The 19471-nt window shown below is 39.8% G+C and overlaps 1 protein-coding gene across 1 annotated transcript; it reads right to left on the reverse strand.

Annotated features, from left to right (window-relative positions):
* Positions 1–275: 275 nt before the first annotated feature.
* timm44 (translocase of inner mitochondrial membrane 44 homolog (yeast)) lies at positions 276–19245 on the reverse strand. The gene is made up of 13 exons (XM_036586915.1): positions 19188–19245; positions 18235–18342; positions 17474–17650; positions 15934–16014; positions 15599–15748; positions 14181–14317; positions 13010–13095; positions 7088–7180; positions 6740–6864; positions 6331–6381; positions 6125–6214; positions 4782–4892; positions 276–1807 (listed from the first exon to the last, which is right to left on the reverse strand). Exons 1-13 carry the CDS (start codon positions 19215–19217, stop codon positions 1688–1690), a joined length of 1359 nt encoding a protein of 452 aa, XP_036442808.1. The 5' UTR covers positions 19218–19245; the 3' UTR covers positions 276–1687.
* Between the last annotated feature and the right edge of the window lie 226 nt (positions 19246–19471).

Here is a 19471-nt window from a genome sequence, read left to right on the forward strand (position 1 = left end):
CAATTGAATCATTAACTATTTAATTGACGACATGCAAATGATTAATAATTATTTTGAATTATAAAATAAAATAGACCATTTATTGTTAAACTGTGTTGAACGATCAGCAGAGCTTTATTTTACTGTAAAGGAGGGTTATTTTATTTTTACCTACAAATCGAATTCTGCTGTGGAGCCACAACAGGGCAGTCAAAGAGCCGCGGACATTCTCCGTAAATAGGAGGGAACGTCTTGGAATGTGATGTGTCCTTAAAAAGACTGAGACGGACACACGATTTCAGCCCCACATAACCGAGGCTTTATTGAACTGGAAAAACACAATACAGTACACCTTTATACTCCGTTCAGATCACTACTCCTCTAGGAGAGAATGTTAAGGCAGGCCTTGAAAGACAAATCCCACGTTTTGGCCAATAACTTCATGTTTTTGTGCAATAAATACATTAAAATACTTTCAGTATTCCATATTTGCTGCTGGGTTGGTTCTTTAGAAGATATTCTAAATCAGATGTGAGCTTTGCTGTTGTTCTTCTAGCGTTTAAAGGAATAGTTTTCCAAAAAAATAATAAAATTACAGTTTCCCCAAATCCAGTCAATGAGCCAGGACATGTCCTAAATCTGACGTTTGCTGCTTTAGCTTTGCACTGGAGCTACGAGGCTAGATTTTCGATTTTGGGTGACACAGACTTGCATTACTTGTAAGCGACATTAGCCTTGTAGCTTCAGTCTAAAAATAAAGAAGCACATTTCAGACACAGAACACGTCTTGGCTGATTGACTGAATTTGGGTCAAGGTGACAAATGTGTGAATTAGATTTATTTGGCTAAACATTCCTTTAAGATAAGAAGGGGGGCTGGTTCTCTTGGCTGCTATTAAAATATGAAGTGAGGACAGTATGTATTTCTCAAAATTTGCCGAGAAAATCTCCAAATCAAGGTTTCTGCACACAAATACTGCATGACAAATTAAACAAGAGATTCTCTGTCAAAGTGTTGGCACGTTCCTTTAAATCTGATTAAAAGCTCGGGACATAATCAATAGGATATTACAACTGCAATCGTAAATCTGATAAACGTTAGGCCACTTTATTTCATATTAAACCTAGGGACTGATTACTTTATGCAAATATAAAAACCATTTTGAGCAGGTCTTTAAAGAGACAGCTCAGGAAAAAATTGTTAATAGCTAACGATGAATGGAAGCTACCACCACGCTTAGTGCTGGCCCTGCTAGCATCCACAGATCATTAGCTAAGGTCAGCTAGGATATCTGGCTATCCTTTTAAGCTTACGACTCAGTGCTTTTACCACTTGTTTTCCCTACTGGGTGGAGAGAAAGCCAACAGACAAACGCAGAGTTTCTCACTCTCTATTTTTGGGCAGCCAGCGAGCGGAAAATACAAGAGAATCAGCCGAGAGTCACATGAGCATCCAACCGTGTGACATCACTATCAATCCAGTGACAGAGCAGGTCAATGGGCTGCACTTATGTTCAGCATGGTCAATCAAGCCTTGTAGTCCAGTCAGTCTTCTCTGGAAAGCTCCAGACTGCAGGTCAGGGGCTGCTGGATGGCTAGTAAAAGCCTCAGGGCCGAGCCCCCCCGCTACTCTGGCTGAGTGTGTGTGTCGGTGTGTGTGCACTGCCCGATTCTCCCTCCCCAGCCCTGAGCGTGAGTGCTGAAGCTCCTCATAGGATCTGCTCAGTGCTGGACGCTGAAATGTCCAGAAGTCTCCAGGCAGCGTAAGGATTAAACTCCTCCTGGTCCCGACATAAAGCCCAGACATACATCATCCTGAGGACCTTGTCCTAAAAACCAGCAGACAGACGAACACACCAGTTTTTGTACAATGGTAAGAAAATGGAGTCATACGTATTTCGCTGCTGTCGGAAGAAAACCTTATATCTCCATTTGTCATTTTTCAGTTTCCAGTAAAGTCTGGTTCCATTGACTTACATTAAAAGTACAGTATGTTTTTTCCTTCTCCTGTGAAGTTACCATTTTGGAGATACAAGGTTTCTTCCGAGAACAGCGATATGCAATAAGTATCTATTTGTAATGGGGTGGGCAATATGGCAAAATTATATCAAGATACTTCAACATTTTCATGATATACAAAATGCATCACGACATTCAGTTTTATGCTTATTTATGCTTTTAAGCATTTCCCGTAGCTCCACAAATAGAATTAGAGATGCACTAATACCACTTTTTCCCTTCCGATACTGATAACTGATCCTTTAGTATCGGCCGATACAGAGTACTGATACCCATACTAACTCTATCTGACCTAACTCACCTGTAAGTCCTGATATTTATACAATTACATTTTTAAAATGTTTTATTTTGGTAAAATCTTCGCTCTGCATCACAAATAAAGCACACTCAGCTTGGCTAGATGGCATTTACTTGTTGGATTATATTTATTAGATGCATAAGGAAACTTATTTTTGTTTATTTACTGTATATATTTAACATTTACTATTAAATAATTAGTAAAAAGAGCCATACTAATACTGTATCTGTATCGATGCTGATACCTCGTCTGCCGCCGTGTGGTCACGTACAGTCTGAGTTAATGTTATTGGGAGAGCGGAAGTAGCCGCCGGACTTTTGGCATAATGAAAGCCCTTAGCTTCAATTTAGCCTTTGGCATAGCAGCCCGCTAGCCCCACCTACAGTGTGCCTCCGTCACAGCTCCGTCAGCTGTATCAGCAGCGAGGTCTCACGGCCCGTCGCCTCAGCCAAGCCAGAAAAAACACTGAAAGTCGCTGATACTGACAGTCGTGGTGCAACACTAAGTATTAGAATAGTAATAAACCTGCAGCTACAATGATTTTTATTCAAATATTTTACAATCTGCATTGCACTGAATCCAATTAAACAGGCCTAATTATGCTCAACGTAGTTGGTCAGTGTTCTTTCAGTTCTGATAATACCCATGATATACTCAGAAAAGCATATTCTGATATAAATTATTACAATAACGATAAATTACTGTCACACTGCCCACCCCTAATTTGTAATAATTATTATAATAATAAAAAAGTTAACACATCCTTTACAGAGAACGCATTTCGGCACATTTTAATGCATAATTACTGTTTATTGGCTGAAGTTAACATATTGACGATACATAAAAGCCTGTTCAAAAGTTATGGCATGTTTTATATTTTGTTCTCAGTATGTTAAACTCATTAAAGAAATAGAAATTGTGCACTACAATGAGCTGAAAAATATCATATTAAAGCATCTTCTCTTCTCTAGAGCATGTGTTAACCTATTTTCACTTAGAAAATCAACAAAACATGTAATTTGACTGGAGGTGTCCAAACTTTTGCATACGACTGTACATGTGTTCTATATAAATGCACAAGCAACATTTCCATCACTAAGGTTTGACATTAGAACAAAAATAACTTGACCAGATAGAACAATGTGTGGTTTTATTCTTGGCTATTTTTACAGAGGTCTAAAAATGTGTCCACTGACGACCTCATGGTCAGCGCCCTGCTCTATGAAACAGAACTGTCTCCATTCAAAAGCCCCTCAGGGTGCTGTCAGACCACTCTAGCGTCAGATTTATAACCCGGACAGTGCTCACAGGCTTCTGAAGCAGAGCTCAGTCAAAGCAGCTCCACAGTGAGGCATGAGCTGTTTGCAATGTGCAGTGAGAAGCATAAACACTGATCAAGTAAAATAAAACTGATTATTTTTAGTTGCTGGTTCATTAATTTTTTTCAGTAAATATGAGTCTAATGGACAAAATGTAAGCTTTTACATCTGGGTAATATTTTTCACTTATCAATGCACACCAGTATCACCAACGTCTCAACCATGTTGGACCAAACACTGGCAACCTCACCAAAATACCCCACACAAACCTGCAAGCTTTCTCAAACGTAGTTAAGTACATTTGGCAGTGGATCAGACACAGCAGTGCTGCTGGAGTTTTTAAACACTGTGTCCACTCACTGTCCACTCTATTAGACACTCCTACCTTGTCGGTCCACCTTGTAGATGTAAAGTCAGAGACGATAGCTCATCTGCTGCTGCACAGTTTGTGTTGGTCATCCTCTAGTCCTTCATCAGTGCTCACAGGACGCTGCCCACAGGACGCTGTTGGCTGGATATTTTTGTTTGGTGGACGATTCTCAGTCCAGCAGTGACACTGAGGTGTTTATAAACTCCAGCAGCACTGCTGTGTCTGATCCACTCCTACCAGCACAACACACACTAACACACCACCACCACGTCAGTGTTACTGCAGTGCTGAGAATGATCCACCACCCAAATAGTACCTGCTCTGTGAGGGTCCATGGGGGTCCTGACCACTGAAGAACAGGGTAAAAGGGGGCTAACAAAGTATGCAGAGAAACAGATGGACTACAGTCTGTAACTGTAGAACTACAAAGTGCACCTATATAGTAAGTGGAGCTGATAAAATGGACAATGAGCGTCGAAACAAGGAGGTGGTCAGAATGTTATGCCTGATCGGTGTATATGCGATGTCATTTCAGTGTGCAGGAGCGCTAGAGTGCTGGTCCAGGATCCAGTAACATTTAGTTGGAAAAATGGCCAAAAATGGCTTAAACCTTTTCTTCCCTTGTTTTAAACAATGCAGTTCCTCCCTATAGGATGGTAATCAGGTGGTGACAGCTTTGGATAAAAAAAGCGAAGTGTGAAGGCCCCCTAAAGGGCCAGTAGTGCTAACAGCTAACATCTTATAATTACACCCTACTGTGCTGGACTCGGCACCCTTCAGGTTGCATCAGCACTCACCGGGTCGCCCTCCACCACTTCACCCTTTGTGTTACGGATCACCATCACCAGCTGAGCCTGGAAGGTGATGATGAGCACGGGGCCTTGCTCCATCATCTTCCCCATAGCAAGCTGCAGAGAAGAGAAGATAAATGGATGTAAATGTGGCTAAACACTGAACAGTAGTGGGCAGTCTAGTCCAGGGGTCGGCAACCCAAATGTGTAGAAGAGCCATTTTGTCCTTTCAACAAAAATCAAACCACCTTAGGAGCCACAACATTTTATGCCCATTTACTGAAGTAACGTTTTACCACATTGGCTGTAAATATGTCTCAGTATGTGCTGATGTCCTAATGTAGACTAAAAAATATAACATAAACGAAAACACAGACTGCTCTGCTTTAAGCTTTACCTCAGCTACAGCTGCTTTTAAGTAACCCTTAAGCCTGTTAAGTAATTAACAAGGTTTCTTCTCTTCTTGTTACTTCTTTCTTGAGTGCCTTGCTGTCCCTTTGCTGCTGTAGCACTGTGAATTTCCCCATTGTGGGACTAATAAAGGATTATCTTATCTTTTCTCGCATCTCCGGCAGGAAACTTTTTCATAGAAGTAGAACAGTTTTTTGTAAAATGTCTCTCAACGTTTGATTTTTTATGAGGCTGAAGTCGCTTCTCATTCGCCAGCTTCTTGTTCAAATTCCCTCGTTCCACCTTAAATGGTTCCTGAGGCGTCAGAATGTAACTGCTACACCATTTAAGGTGGAACGAGAAAATTCGAACTAGAAGCTGGCGAATGAGAAACTGACTTCAGCCTTGTGACTTTTTAGCGTTTGACAGTTTCTCGTTGCAGATTAAACGTATCAGGAAACCAGCTGGAGTGATTATTAATGTAAATAAGTCCATTCATCTCCAAATTATCGATGTTCGCCTTAAATCTTTCTCTTTGCCTTTTCGTTAGTTACTAGCTAGGCGAGATCGTTGTCTCTGTTGCTATGGTGACCAGCAGTCTGCGTGCCAACCTTCAGGGTTAAAGTTCTACATTAACTCCAGCATTTAAGAACATTTACTGTTAAACTGTGTTGAACGATCAGCAGAGCTTTATTTTACTGTAAAGGAGGATTATTTTATTTTTACCTAAATCTCTAATTCTGCTGTGGAGCAGCAACAGGGCAGTAAAAGAGCCACATGTTGCCGACCCCTGAAGTAGTCTGTTGCATCTGAAGTAGTCCACTTTGTTTTGAGGTGGCAGACATGAAAAAATGGCCACACTTTTTTGGGTTAGCCTTGGCATCCTATTCAAATTTCCCATTCCACCTTAAATGGCCTTAAATCTGCATAACTATTTCAGAAGTTTGAGTAACACTCACATCTATGTTGTCAATGTCAAGAATCTTGGAGTGAAACTGCAGCCCCATGGCTTTGGCTTGCTGGATCGGATGGGCCAGCTGACTGTAGGTCTACAAAACGAAGAGGAAAATAACAGTCAGCTCAGTTCACATATTCTCAGCATCCATCACAACAATCATGCACGCTTAATTCAGAGTGTTAATCAAATCACTGCATGTCCACATACAGCTTCATAGCACCAGTCCTTCAGAACCTCCAGCTCTCCTTGAATCATGGCCTGTAAACAGACAGAGGAACAGAAAGACGTGATTTCAGTGAAACAGACAGTATTGTATTATATCGCTGCTGTCGGATCAAAACCTCGTTACTCCAAAATGACAACTTTACAGGAGAAGGAAAAAAATATCTCTTACTTTTAATGTAAGTCTATGTAACTAGACCTTTTTTCAGGTCATTTTAGGTCATTTCTGTTAGTCTATTCATCATGAAATTTACACACAATGTAAAGGGCAAGAGGCATTTTCAAAATATGACCAAAAATGGAGATATGAGGTTTTGCTCCGACAGCAGCGATATATTAGCCCATGCGGTCCCAACATATCTTTTAGCAGTGGTAAAAGTGTGAGGTCACTCACCTCTAAGATGTTGGGGATGATGTCCTTCTCACACTGTTTCAGGAAAGAATCTTTATCGAAGCTGGGGTCCACCTTCAGGATCTCCGTGAGGACCTCGGACATCTCGGTCTTGGAGAAGAGCCCACCTGATCAGAAACAGGTGAGATGAAAATGAACTTTAATCAAAGAGATGAAGATACATAAGACAGAAGCTGCCTCTAGTTCAATGCACAGAGACACTGAAACTAGGGGTCAAATAATCTACCCATCTTTTTTCGATTTAACAAACTGAACAAAGCCTTCCAAATTACTTTACTGGAAAAGGATAAACTAAGACGCTCATGTTTTTTTCAGTACCGGGACCTTTACCTATGAGGTCCGTCATCTTGTCTGTGACGGCGCGGGACGCTCTGATGAAGGCGTTGTCGCTCTCGTCATATTTCATCTTCATTTCGAAGAATCCTGTGGATTGTAACAGAAGATCAGTATCAGATCAGTAATTTTTCCAAATATTCAACATGCAAACCTCATATAAAACCATCTGATTGCCCTGCAAAATCTCAGCAGCAAGGACAGAAAGACCACAACAGTGCAGCAAAATAATCTAATAAAAGTTCATCATTTAAAATATGAGCAAAAAACACAGAAATTCACTTGGGATTTTCTCTAACATTTAGGGATGCTGACTATTTCAAAGTGGACTGTTCCAAGTGGCAGAAATTTGGAATATAAATCTATAAATATTTTTAAACAACTAAATTCTCCTTTAATTCCAACCATAATCAAACCCCCAGCAGTTGCTTCAGGAGGAAATGTGACTTAAGGAATACATTTTATTCTAAAACTGGGCAAAATGACAATATTTGCCGTTATCATATTATATAACACTCACAACACGCATTTCTGAGCATATTCTGGATATTAGCAGTACTTTAAGCACACTGACCAACTGCATGCTCCATTACAAATTGAGCATAATTAGCAGGGGTGTAACAATACATCGTGACATTGTGATCGCAATACAAAGCTGTGACAGTGTGCATGGTGGAGAGGGAAGAATCTGTCAGCATCCATGAATTACGCCATTTAATGCAATCGCATTGTGTGAACAGCAATGTTAGCAAACAATCAGCACCGATCAGCAGCTCAAGCCAGCACTCCTCCCAGCTCTAGTGCCATCGTCACGATTCGTCATCATTTTTATATCCAGGTTTTGTTTGAAATATCATGAGAATATTCAATCATAAACCCAGCATCAGGAAACTAATCAAATCATGGGCTAAACGTACAGTTACGAGACCTGGACGATATCAAAAAATAATTAGCATGATATTTTCTAGTTTAACAAAATCACAATTATTGATTATATGAGTTGTTTTGTATTGTTATATTGGAATCACGCTGGAATTCATCCATAGATGCCTTCGGAAAAGCACGCAGTACTACATATTCTTTTAATTACTTACTAATTAACTTTACTAATTTAATTCATCTGATCCACTGGGACACTTTAGCTGTAAGTAAAATACCAAAATGTTTCTCACACTCAGTGGGGAATTTACTCTACGTAGCCAAACTGCTTCAAAAAAGGCCCCATAATAACACAGTGTTTTGACAATAAATATGAATAAAACATGCGTATATATTATTTAATATTACTTTGCAAGCTGTTTAAAGTTATACAACCGTCAGTTTTAGCCATGCAAGCTGATTGGTTGAGAAGTGTTCTCACTGTGCTGATATTTCGCCATAACATCACAGGTTTTTCACAAATGCTGTATCACTGAGACGCTGTTGCTATGCAACGACTTAGACAGCTGTAGGAGACGCTAAGGACATTTAAACGTTTTTACTTTTTACTTTGCCACAAACAGAAAATGGATACTTTTAAGATCACATTTGACCGACAGCCAATTTGGTCAGACTCTGAAGATGAGACGACACTAAATTCCCAAACTGTCATCACCACTGAGCAGCTTTTCAGTCGGCAGCTGAGACAGAAGAACAGCTAAACAACCTGGAATCAGCCAGAAATGAACCGAATACCATTTGCCAAACTAAATGGGCTGTAAGATGCTTTACAGACTGGCTGGAACAAAACAACATTAATACTGATCTGGCAAAAAATGACAAAACTGAGCTAAACTTGATATTGCAGCAGTTTTATGGCTCAGTCTGAACTTCAGAAGGCGAGGCTTACAGCAGACTGAGCAGCGAGTGGGTGGAGTTCGTTACTCTGACGTTGCAACAAGCTGCTTGTTAAGGAACTATAATTTGGTGAAGGAACTGCGAACATTAAAACATATTAAACGCCGCGTTCACGGCCCAGTTTATTAATTTATTACTTTATTTATTTGACTGTTGTATAAAAGCGATAGAACACTCAAGGAGTGTGTGATCGCCAATAACATCACGGCTGTGATGATCTACGGCGACCAAATCACAGCCGTGATGTTATTTCACGATAACACACTCCCTCTCGGGTTCTACTGCTTAAGTAAGTTAGTACTCTCTAGCTCTCCATCAGTTCTTTTTCCCAACATGGTGATTATGACGTCTTTTAAGGATCATTACTGAGTTACTTGTCAATCATTGACTATATCTGATGATGTCACCCTATTGCCCCAGCCTAACAGTCACACCCCCAAATAATTAGTCCTGCATTACCAAATTTAGTGCAGTGCGTGAAATACTGAATAAACATCACTGTAAACTGTTCTCATGGTTCTACATGGCCTTTTTACATGTGGCACTATGTTCCCTTTTTGTCTAACCCAACTGATCAAAAGAATTAGGGGTGGGAAAATGGCAAAAATACAGACTAATATCATTCTACATTTTCATGTTACATGATAGTTTTTCTGAGGTTTGGATCAGACAAAATGACCCAGCAAAACAGTAAAGCAGTTAGTTCTGAAAAGCGATGAGTACAAAGACATGCTGCACTAAATCCAATTGAACAGGACTAATGATGCTCTCTCTATAACGAAACATGTAGTTGGCTGGTGTTTAAATACAGACTATATCCACAATATGCTTGGAAAAGCATTCTGTGAAGTAGCTTATCATAATAATGCTGCTGTATCGTCATACTGTCCAGCTCTACTTCAGACTGGATGGTTTTACACGTTTTGGCTGTCTTCTGATTATCACTGGAACCACTGAGACGCTGGTGCTCATCAAAGAAAGCTCCTTGGTTGGATCTCATTAGAATTAAGGTGAATGATTCAGGCCACCTGAGACATTCTCATTCTCTTCTAACGTTAATGAGCGGCTGAGTCTTTCAGACAGAACACAGCGGCTTTTACTGAGGCTGCAGCGCCATCTGTTGAAAATACCTATCAAATTTTAAAAGGCACTCACTGCTTTTTTCAAGAGGCACCCCATTACGGAGCATTTTTCTGATGAATAAACAGATGTCATATTAGCAGCCCTAATGGCTTTTTGGCTCTGCAGGAAATGACTGCATTAGTTACTGCTGGTGTACAAATGCACACATAATGAGATGAAAACAGTGCAGAGGAGCTCCACAATGATTTACAATGCCAAAGTGTACATCAAAGCCAAAGCTCATTTTTATGATGAGTGTTATTTAGCCGCCATAGATCCTGTTTACATAGGCTAATGTGGGCTTTTACACTGACGCTATAGCCAAGACTCTTCTGTGCAAAACAGACCACCGTTCATTTATTCAATTTTCAGTCAAAAGGCTATTAAGTACAAGTGATTTGTTTTTCAGGAGAGATTAGATGTAAAATAAGGAAAGAGAAAGTCTAGAAAAACAAGTGGAAAAAAGAGTTTCAAAAATGATTAAAAGCTGCAGAGAAACTGTGACTCCTAACAACCACCTGGAAGACCTGGTGGACACCAAAACTGCCCCATCAGATAAACAGCACTTAAAGCCTTCATCTCTGAGAGAGAGGAGAAAATCAAGCTGCTTCAGATCTGAAAACATCCACAGGTGTTTCTGTCCATCCTTCCACTGTGAGAAGACGACTCAGCGCTGTGGGTCTGAAAGGATGTGTAGCTGATCAAGAAGAACCTCACTGAGAAAAGGAGACGGACACATCAAACAAAGAAGCTGAACAATGGACTGACCGCCCCAGAGTCCAGACCTCAACACCACTGAATGTGTTTGATTACTTCAGAAAATGATCAACCAGCTTCTAAGACTGAACTTTGGAGGTGTGTCAGCAGATTCTTTGAGGAACTGAAAGTGAGTCTCCTAAAAAGAATGGAAGCTGGAATAAAGGGAAAGAGTGACTCACTAAATACTGAAAAATATGATATTATATTTAGTTGTTGAGGCTTCTGTGTAATTTTCTTATGTTTTCTACCTTTTGTCCTGATGCTTAAACATAAATAATTTTGAAAAGGCCATTTTAACTGGAAATCAAATAAATGAAGGGTGGTCTCTGAACAGTATTTTGGCCTCTTCTTGGTGAAATGAAAGTATTTTTATATGTTCTACAAGCTCTAAAAAGGGAGCCACAACTCTGGGCTGAGAAGAATCTGACTGCAGAGCTGCAGAGCCACAGATTTACACCCACAGTTTCACTCCAGCAATTTCAGGCCAGTGGAAATCCTGCGCAGTAGGACAGCGCGATTGTGCCATGTAAACAAAGTCCTTATAGGAAAGTTGAGCGTTGCAAGCGTCACATTCGTATTTCAACCAGTGGCTGGTCTCCTCATTTATAACGTCTTTGATGTAAATAGAGACTGTTTGTAATGATTGTATGTGTCGCCATACATATTAGCATTCAGGAAGGGAGACCGCTGCCAATATACGAATCAACCATCAGTAACCGGTTAAACCATAATCCAAAACACATTACAAAACTATTAGAAACCAAAGCAAACACTTAATGGCTTCTGTGGGTTTTTTCAGCAGGGATATGTTTAAAAAAAAAAAGTTTATTTTAGCCTAAAGCTTTATATTACACTCAGTTTAAGCTGCTTAGGGTAATGGTTTATTCCTAGACATGTAGTGTAAGTGTACACATAAAGCCCTCATACTAAGGGTAAGTTAATTGAACTGTATGTCTACATAATGACAGAGATTTTGAATAAATATTCCCTTAATCAGTAATCAAATAGATTAGACAATGTAATCAATAACCAAATACTAAGTGTTGGCTAATAGAGAATATTAATTCTCTCACAGAGGGAAGGCCTTAGTCTGTCTGCATAGGAGATTCTAGACACTGGGAGCCCCTGGGTTCACAGATAGGTTGGTATGTACTTACTGACCCAGTGAAGAGAGGGGCAAGTTGACCTTGAAAGGTAGAGCAGACTGGTAAAAACCAGTTGAAACCAGTTTTTAGGAGTGAGCACAACATGTAACGGCCAAAGTGATGGTCAAATAGATGCACCTATTAGAGAATGAGCTAATATCAAAATTTGAGAAGTAAGGTGGGGGGATATCAAACCACCCCAGATAAATGGTATAAACTGTTGTTTGGAACACTGTTTTTGTGCAGTTGGGGTCTCTCGAGACCCTGTGCCACTTGATGCTGAAATAAAGAAGAAGCCTTTTTCGCTCTTCCACAAACTCAGCAACTGAAGACACTTTCCTTTTTGACATGTTTTGAAAACTTAAAACAGTTATTAGTGAAAGTGCTTATGTTGGAGACCTGGGGTTGAAGGGGCCTTTGGTCCCATCAATAACCCATTAGTTTACCCAGACAACATAAATCTTAAAATATAACGTTAGCCTAACACAAATTTATCACATATTTATTGGAAACCCACACAGAACGACTGAAATGGTGATTAACGTTAACCTAAACCTCACTAAGAAAAACCAAAACGAGTGTCGGCGCATGCGCTGAATGCCACTGGCTTGAACCTGCTGGTGTGAAACTGTGGCTCTGCTGCGCTGCAGACAGATATTATTGTTAGTTGTGGCTCAGCTTACAAAAACAAACATTAAATTAAAAATAAAGCTATTTGGAAAAATTGCACGAACTGTGTGTCCATCAGGCTCTGTGCCTGACCGTAAAAGAGAGAGCAGTAGAAGAATTTAAAATATGCATTATCATCATGCAAACTAATCACTGGCAATTCTTCCAGATGATTTTTTTACAGAGTAATTAAGTTAGTCACCACATCACTAGAGGAACAGATGGAAGAGCAGTCAGAAGAAGAGAGAGTTTAATAGCTGAAGCCTGAACGGCAAAGACTGACGGACAATGCTGTACATATAAACACACACAATCTAGTCCATGTTGCCTTCATTACAGAGCAGTTCACCAAAAAGAGCAAGGAAAACACGTCAGAACAGAGCCTTACTGTTAAAAACGACATTGTTGTCCTTGAAGTCCTTCCACTGCTGGTACCACTTTGAGTCTTTGTGAAGCACAACACCCATCGCCTCCCTGAAAATAAACACAGACAGACAGTCAGTCAGACAGAATGACAGACAGGTCATATACTTCACAAGCAAAGAATCTGAGCAATTTACTTACATGTAATTACATAAAAATGGAGCTTTACAACTAATAACAATGTTCTATAGAACTACATAACTATGTAATATATTTAAGCAATAGAACCCGAGAGGGAGTGTGTTATCATGAAATAACATCACGGCTGTGATTTGTTCGCCGTAGATCATCACAGCCATGATGTTTAATATGTTTTAATGTTCGCAGTTCCTTCACCAAATTACAGTTCCTTAACAAGCAGCTTGTTGCTGCGTCAGAGTAATGAGCTCCTCCCACTCGCTGCTCAGTCTGCTGTAAGCCTCGCCTTTTGAAATACAGACTGAGCCATAAAACTGCCGCAATATCAAGTTCAGCTCAGTTTTGTCAGTTTTTGCCAGATCAGTATTAATGTTGTTTTGTTCCAGCCAGTCTGTAAAGCATCTTACAGCCCATTTAGTTTGGCGAATGGTATTGGGTTCATTTCTGGCTGATTCCAGGTTGTTTAGCTGTTCTTCTGTCACAGCTGCCAACTGAAAAGCTGCTCAGTGGTGATGACAGTTTGGGAATTCAGTGTAGTCTCATCTTCAGAGTCTGACCAAATCGGCTGTCGGTCAAATGTGATCTTAAAAGTGTCCGTTTTCTGTTTGTGGCAAAGTAAAAAGTAAAAACGTTCAAATGGCCTGAGCGTCTCCTACAGCTGTCACAGTCGTTGCTTAGCAACGTCGTCTCAGTGGAGTGATACAGTGTTTGTGAAAAAACAGTGATGTTATGGTGAAATAATGGTTAGAGCACTTCTCAACCAATCAGCTTGCATGGCTGGAACTAACTGTGGTATAAAACTACATAATTATGTAATTTTAAAAAAATGGCCGCTATATTTAACCTGAATATCAAAATGAGAATAACAATTCTAGACTTCTAAGGATTATCACAACACCAGACATTTGTAGATTCCTAGAAATGTGACTAAATTTGCTGTATAATTCTCTATAAAAGAGGAAAAAAAACAGGAGTAAGATGTTAACACTGAAACATACTCGTTGGCGTCAAAGACCTTGGCTTCAGCCTCTGCTGCTTTGGATGAGAAGTCGCTTCTCTTCCTTAATCTGGTGGGTGGTCTGTAGGGTCCACTGTGGCCAATGTCCCCGATCTCCTTCTTCACGCTCTCCATACCCTGAGCAGCACAGATCACACACGCTTCACATATACAGCATGTTTCACAGAGCTTCACACAGTAATGATAAGAGCAAAATACAGGGACATACAAAGAATACAGAGATATGAACATGTGTCTGATACCAAGACCGATTTTAAGGGGTTAAAAAATCTGACAACAAATAATATTTACTGATACAATTTTATTTTTAATTTTTAGATTTTAATTTTTTGCTAAAATAGTTTTAGTTAAACTTTTATTACTTTACTGGCTGATATTGTTGCCAATTCTCAATCGTCACACTTCCTAAACTCAATAGGAATCCGATTTTCCCCCCTCGCCCCTACCACTTAGCCCTACCTCTCCGTTTTGCATGTTTATGTCTAGGGGTAGGGTGTCCCGATTCTTGTTGGGATAGAGGGGTGGGGCGAAGTGTTAGGGCTACATGGCCCTATAAACGGAGGTTTGACAGAGACTCCAAACAGAGAGTTATGAGTAAAAAAAAGAAAAAGCGGTAAGATGGCTGAACAAGAGACCAAAGAAACCCACAAATGTGAGAATTTTATGTTAAAAATTATGATAACCATTGTATTATCTTAGTTCAATGCCTTTTCAATGTATTATGATCCTTTTCTTCATAACAAGCATAAGAATTGCTACTAGTATGCTGATGTCTCGGTGGCTAGCTAGCTAAATTTCCCGTTCCACCTTAAATGATGGCTCCATTTAAGGTGGAACGGGAAAATTTGAATGAGAAGCTGACAAATACCTGACTTCAGCGTCATATCACCGAAGAATTAGGGGTGGGTGATAATAAATAACTGCCCCCCTTTTTGAAGTCATATGATGCCCTAAATGTACCTAAAGCCCAGCAGTGAGGAGCTGAACTTTACCCTCCTCTGCTGTCACTGCAGACTGGCAGGGTCGCCTACATTTATTTGAGGGTCCCATTTCATAGAGAAAGATTTCAACCACTACCCTGTAACTCAGTTCCAAGGGGCAAAGTGACACTCGAAAACAAGGGGTAGGGGTAAAAATAAGAAATGGGATTGGGCCAAAGTCTTAAATACAATATTGTAGCTGGAGCTACTCAGAATGCTTTGTGCTTCTGGTTTGTTTATCACTAATAACCAATAACTGACTGGTATTTATTATACTGGTAACTTTGGTAACAATCAATCAATCACTTTGTGAGGCATGATTTGTATGGTGGTTGGCTAATTAATGGCCTGCACTGAGGCTGAAGCAGAGATCTTCTGCATGTCAGGAGGCTATAAGACGGTCTTTTTGGGTTCTCACCTGTGAGATCGCTCGAAAGGCTCCGGTCTTCCCCAGCTTCTCTCCGCTCTTGGAGACGCTCTCCGCCGACTGCTTGGCTGTTTTCGCCGCCTCTTCCACTCCTTCCTTTATTTTCTTCCCGATATCTGAACGACCGACCTCTTCCAACCCCTGCACAAGGAGACGTGTGCAAACATATGGAAAGTTATTCTGTGCGGCAAACAGTGAACACTAATGTGGGAGTCGGAGTAGCATTACATTCTCCAAACTTTGTAGGAAATGTAAGATATGTTATGTTTACCTCTGAAAACACAGTATATAAAGCCTCAGTATCTGCTCTGTGTCAATATACTCACCTCCTTCACAGTCTCTGATAGTGTACCCAGCTTCTTCTTCAGCACCTCAGAAGTCTTGACTGTTTCAGACTCTATGTTTTTCTGTGAGAGATGATTCAATGCAGATCACAGCACAGAGATGGTCAGTTTTGGTAATGAAATGCTGCCAGAATAAGTACACTATGCCTTTTTAGACAGTACAAATAATCAGTGAGATAACAAAGCTGTCCTTCTGTTTTTGCAGAAAGTGTTTGTGAAAGGGAGACATTCATGGCTCTGGCTGACACTTTGGCAATCTGGACATATTCAGAGCAAAAGGCACTCTCTGGTTTTCTGTATTACAATATTTGACTATATTTACAGTCAACAGCAGAGTGAAGGTGGGTGATATGACAAAAATGACATCAGAATACTTCGACATTTTCACAAAAAAAAAAAATCACAGTATTTAGTTGTTTCAAAAACCAGAAGTGCTATTTTTTCAGAATTTCTCATACTGTGTTGCACTAAATTTAATCCAACAAGACTAATTATGCTCTCATTGTAATGAAACATGCAGTTGGTCAGTGTTCTATGAGCACTGGCGATATTCATGTTCAAGCTCAGAAAAGCAGACTCACATAGTGTGACATAAATGATCACCATGATAAATATTGCCATAATGACTCTCACTAAAAGCAGCGAACTTTATCGTAAATTATAAATTAGGGGTCAGCAGTGTTATCCATAAAGTGCCAGTGTGGCTGCAGGCTTTCAGTCCAAGCCAGTAAGAGCTCACCTCATAAAACTAGTCATTTGTTTTAAGCCTGAGATGAAACAAATGGAATCAGGGTTTTTTCTGTTTAATTGGAAGGAAAACCTGCATCCACACTTTTATAAAACAATCAATTAAAAAACACTGGCTGTCTAGTCAGTGTATCAAAGCAAAAGTCGTAGTTTAAAGGAGGCTTTCTATTTCTAAAGTGGACGAGAAGAAGTTTGCAGGCAGATTTTTGCCAATGCAAGGAACAGTTTTGCAATTGGGACACATTCAAAGCCATTTTGTATGCATAAACAATTGCATAGTTTTGATGTAAACAAGGCCATTCAGTGAAATGCTCTGTTCAAGACAAACTTACTGAGACAGAATTGTTCAAAGTGGTGGTGATAGGAACCAGACGTCTGAAGTTTAATGCCTCTAAAAGCTCCCTCACAGAAAGTTATTACTTGAAATGGTAACAATACATCATACAATGCCTTGTTTTATGATAAGCTTGAATAGGACTGTGTCACAGGCCTGACGTGGTTCGCAGGCCTTATGTTTGACACATGGGTCCTACACTACATGTTTTAATTGGGCTAAGCTCAGGTTCTCAGCCTAACCTTGACAACCAGACTGTGCTGTTTACATGATCACAGCTTAACTAGACCAGCATTCTCAGCCAGGCTAGTATCAAACCATTGGTGTGTATGTAAACGCAGCTGCTGACACTGTTAGGTTCTTTGGCTCTGTCAAAAACAGAGACTAACAGCCTAAATGCTTCATTTTCAAAGGTCTAATGATTTAAGCAGATACTCTTACATATTTCCGTCTAGCTTGCTGGAGAGCATCTGATTCCTCTAGCTTTTTGGCCTCCTCACGAAATTTCTTGATGTTCTCCTTCATCTCCTTGTTCTTGCTCAGCTCCTGCTTCAGGCTGTCCAAAAACTCCCCCAGGAAGCCTTTTCTCCCCCCTCTGCCTTCTGACGAATACCGTACCTGCACAGCAATCAGAACAGAAGTACAGTGTGACTTGATTCAATTACAGTTCTTCAGGAAATGATTTAGCGCCTCATGAAATAAACAAATAAACAAATCATGAGTATTTGATTATTTTAGTAACACAGAGCCTAACAGATCCAGCGTTATTATACTCTTAAAATGTTCATTAGTTTTTATTTTCATAGTTTTCATGTTTTTTTTATTTTAGTTTAGTTCCAGTTAGTTTTAAGGGTGCTTAATAGTTTTAGTTTAATTTTTATTTAGTTTCAGTTTTAGTTTTCAGTATTACGCTGAATGCTGTGATAGCAGGTATCTGATAAGGGTAAAATAAATTTTACAAAACAGTAGACGGAGCTCAACTTGAGCTTTACTTAAAGAAGTCAACTTCAAAACTCTATAAAAAAAGAAGGTAAAAAAAATTGAAAACTAAAGTTTGATAAGCTTATCAGACAAAAGGCCAGTGACCGCATTTTTCTTTTATTTTTATGGTTAACAAGCATTTTTCACTGCTAGTTTTCATTAATAGTTTTACTATAGTAGTTTAACTGTAATAACCCTAAATAGATCCGAAAAACTCTTACCTGCGAAGAACTTGTGACTGAGCCACATATCCTGTGCACAGGTGATCTGTCATATACAGAAAAACAGGAACGCGTTGCCAAGAGCATAAAACTACTCCTGACATATTGCTAGAAATAAAGAGATTGAGAACAGTTAGACTTCAGGCATTACACTGCGTAGTCAAAGAACACAATAAGGATGAAAAACGTAATGTCTAATGTTGGGCCACTTTCTTAGCTTCAAGTAAACATTAACAACAAACAGCAGCAAAAACAACAACATATTTTACTTTAAAGCACATTTCACAGCACAAAAGACACTGTAGAGGACTAAAGAGTTCAGTAAATAGTAAAAGAAACATTTAAAAATCAAGGTTAGAAATCCAGCACAAGGTCCATTAAACCTAAATCAACACCAAAAGGACTTTATAACCTTTATAACAGAAAAACAGAGAGACAGATATATAGACAGACACATACATACGTGGATCATTTGAACATGGGGGCGAACACCTAAAGCTTTTTAAAAGTCTACACAGCACCAAAAAGGGTTCTGCTATCCTAAGGTCAAGCTTGTAACATTAGAAGAACCTTGTTGGTTCTATATAGAACCATATACAACACATCCTCCATCAGTGAGAAGAACCATTTCACCATGCAAAGAACATTTTAGACATGGTTATAAACAGAACCATTCACTTCACTACAGAACCCCTAAATACCCATCTTTTTAAGGGTGTCCAGTGAAGTGGCAATCAGCGCTGCAGTGTCTGAGTTTCTGCTGCAGGACCAGTAAACCAGTAAAGGCCCAGAGAAACACAGTGAACAGAGTAAAGCCGCCCCGCGCGCTGCTCTCCGCCCCTGCTGAGGAGTATCACCGCTGCAGACCAGCAGTCCGAGACGTTTCTGAGCTGGACAGACTGTCAGCGAAGCCGCTCTCTGTCTTTATTCTCCGTTTTCTGTTTGAGTCTCACCTGTCTCCACCGACACACGGTCGCCGCCATCTTGCCGCGCTGACCTTCTGACGCACTTCCCGGGGGCGGGGCTACCGGCGCGGTTCATTTACATAAACGGTCATAAACGGTCATAAACATTTACATAAACGGTCAGAACTAAATCAGTTTATATATATATATATATTATATATATATATTAAACTATTAAAGTATATATATGTGTTAAAGTAAAAAATATTTACATATTGTTTTTAACTTTAATACATATTTAAACAGCACTGTTAAGCACTGTTAAGCAGTTT

Source organism: Colossoma macropomum, unplaced genomic scaffold (genome assembly GCF_904425465.1).
Source record: "Colossoma macropomum unplaced genomic scaffold, Colossoma_macropomum, whole genome shotgun sequence".
NCBI classification, from domain to species: Eukaryota; Metazoa; Chordata; class Actinopteri; order Characiformes; family Serrasalmidae; genus Colossoma; species Colossoma macropomum.

What these genes read in the sequence shown, in the direction of transcription:
- timm44 (XM_036586915.1), bottom strand. Translation starts at nt 19,217, where the DNA reads ATGGCGGCGACCGTGTGTCGGTGGAGACAG. An exon ending in CAGTCACAAGTTCTTCGCAG is followed by an intron (nt 17,651 to 18,234) that starts GTAAGAGTTTTT and finishes ATTGCTGTGCAG; the next exon opens with GTACGGTATTCGTCAGAAGG. An exon ending in AGCAAGCTAGACGGAAATAT is followed by an intron (nt 16,015 to 17,473) that starts GTAAGAGTATCT and finishes CATCTCTCACAG; the next exon opens with AAAAACATAGAGTCTGAAAC.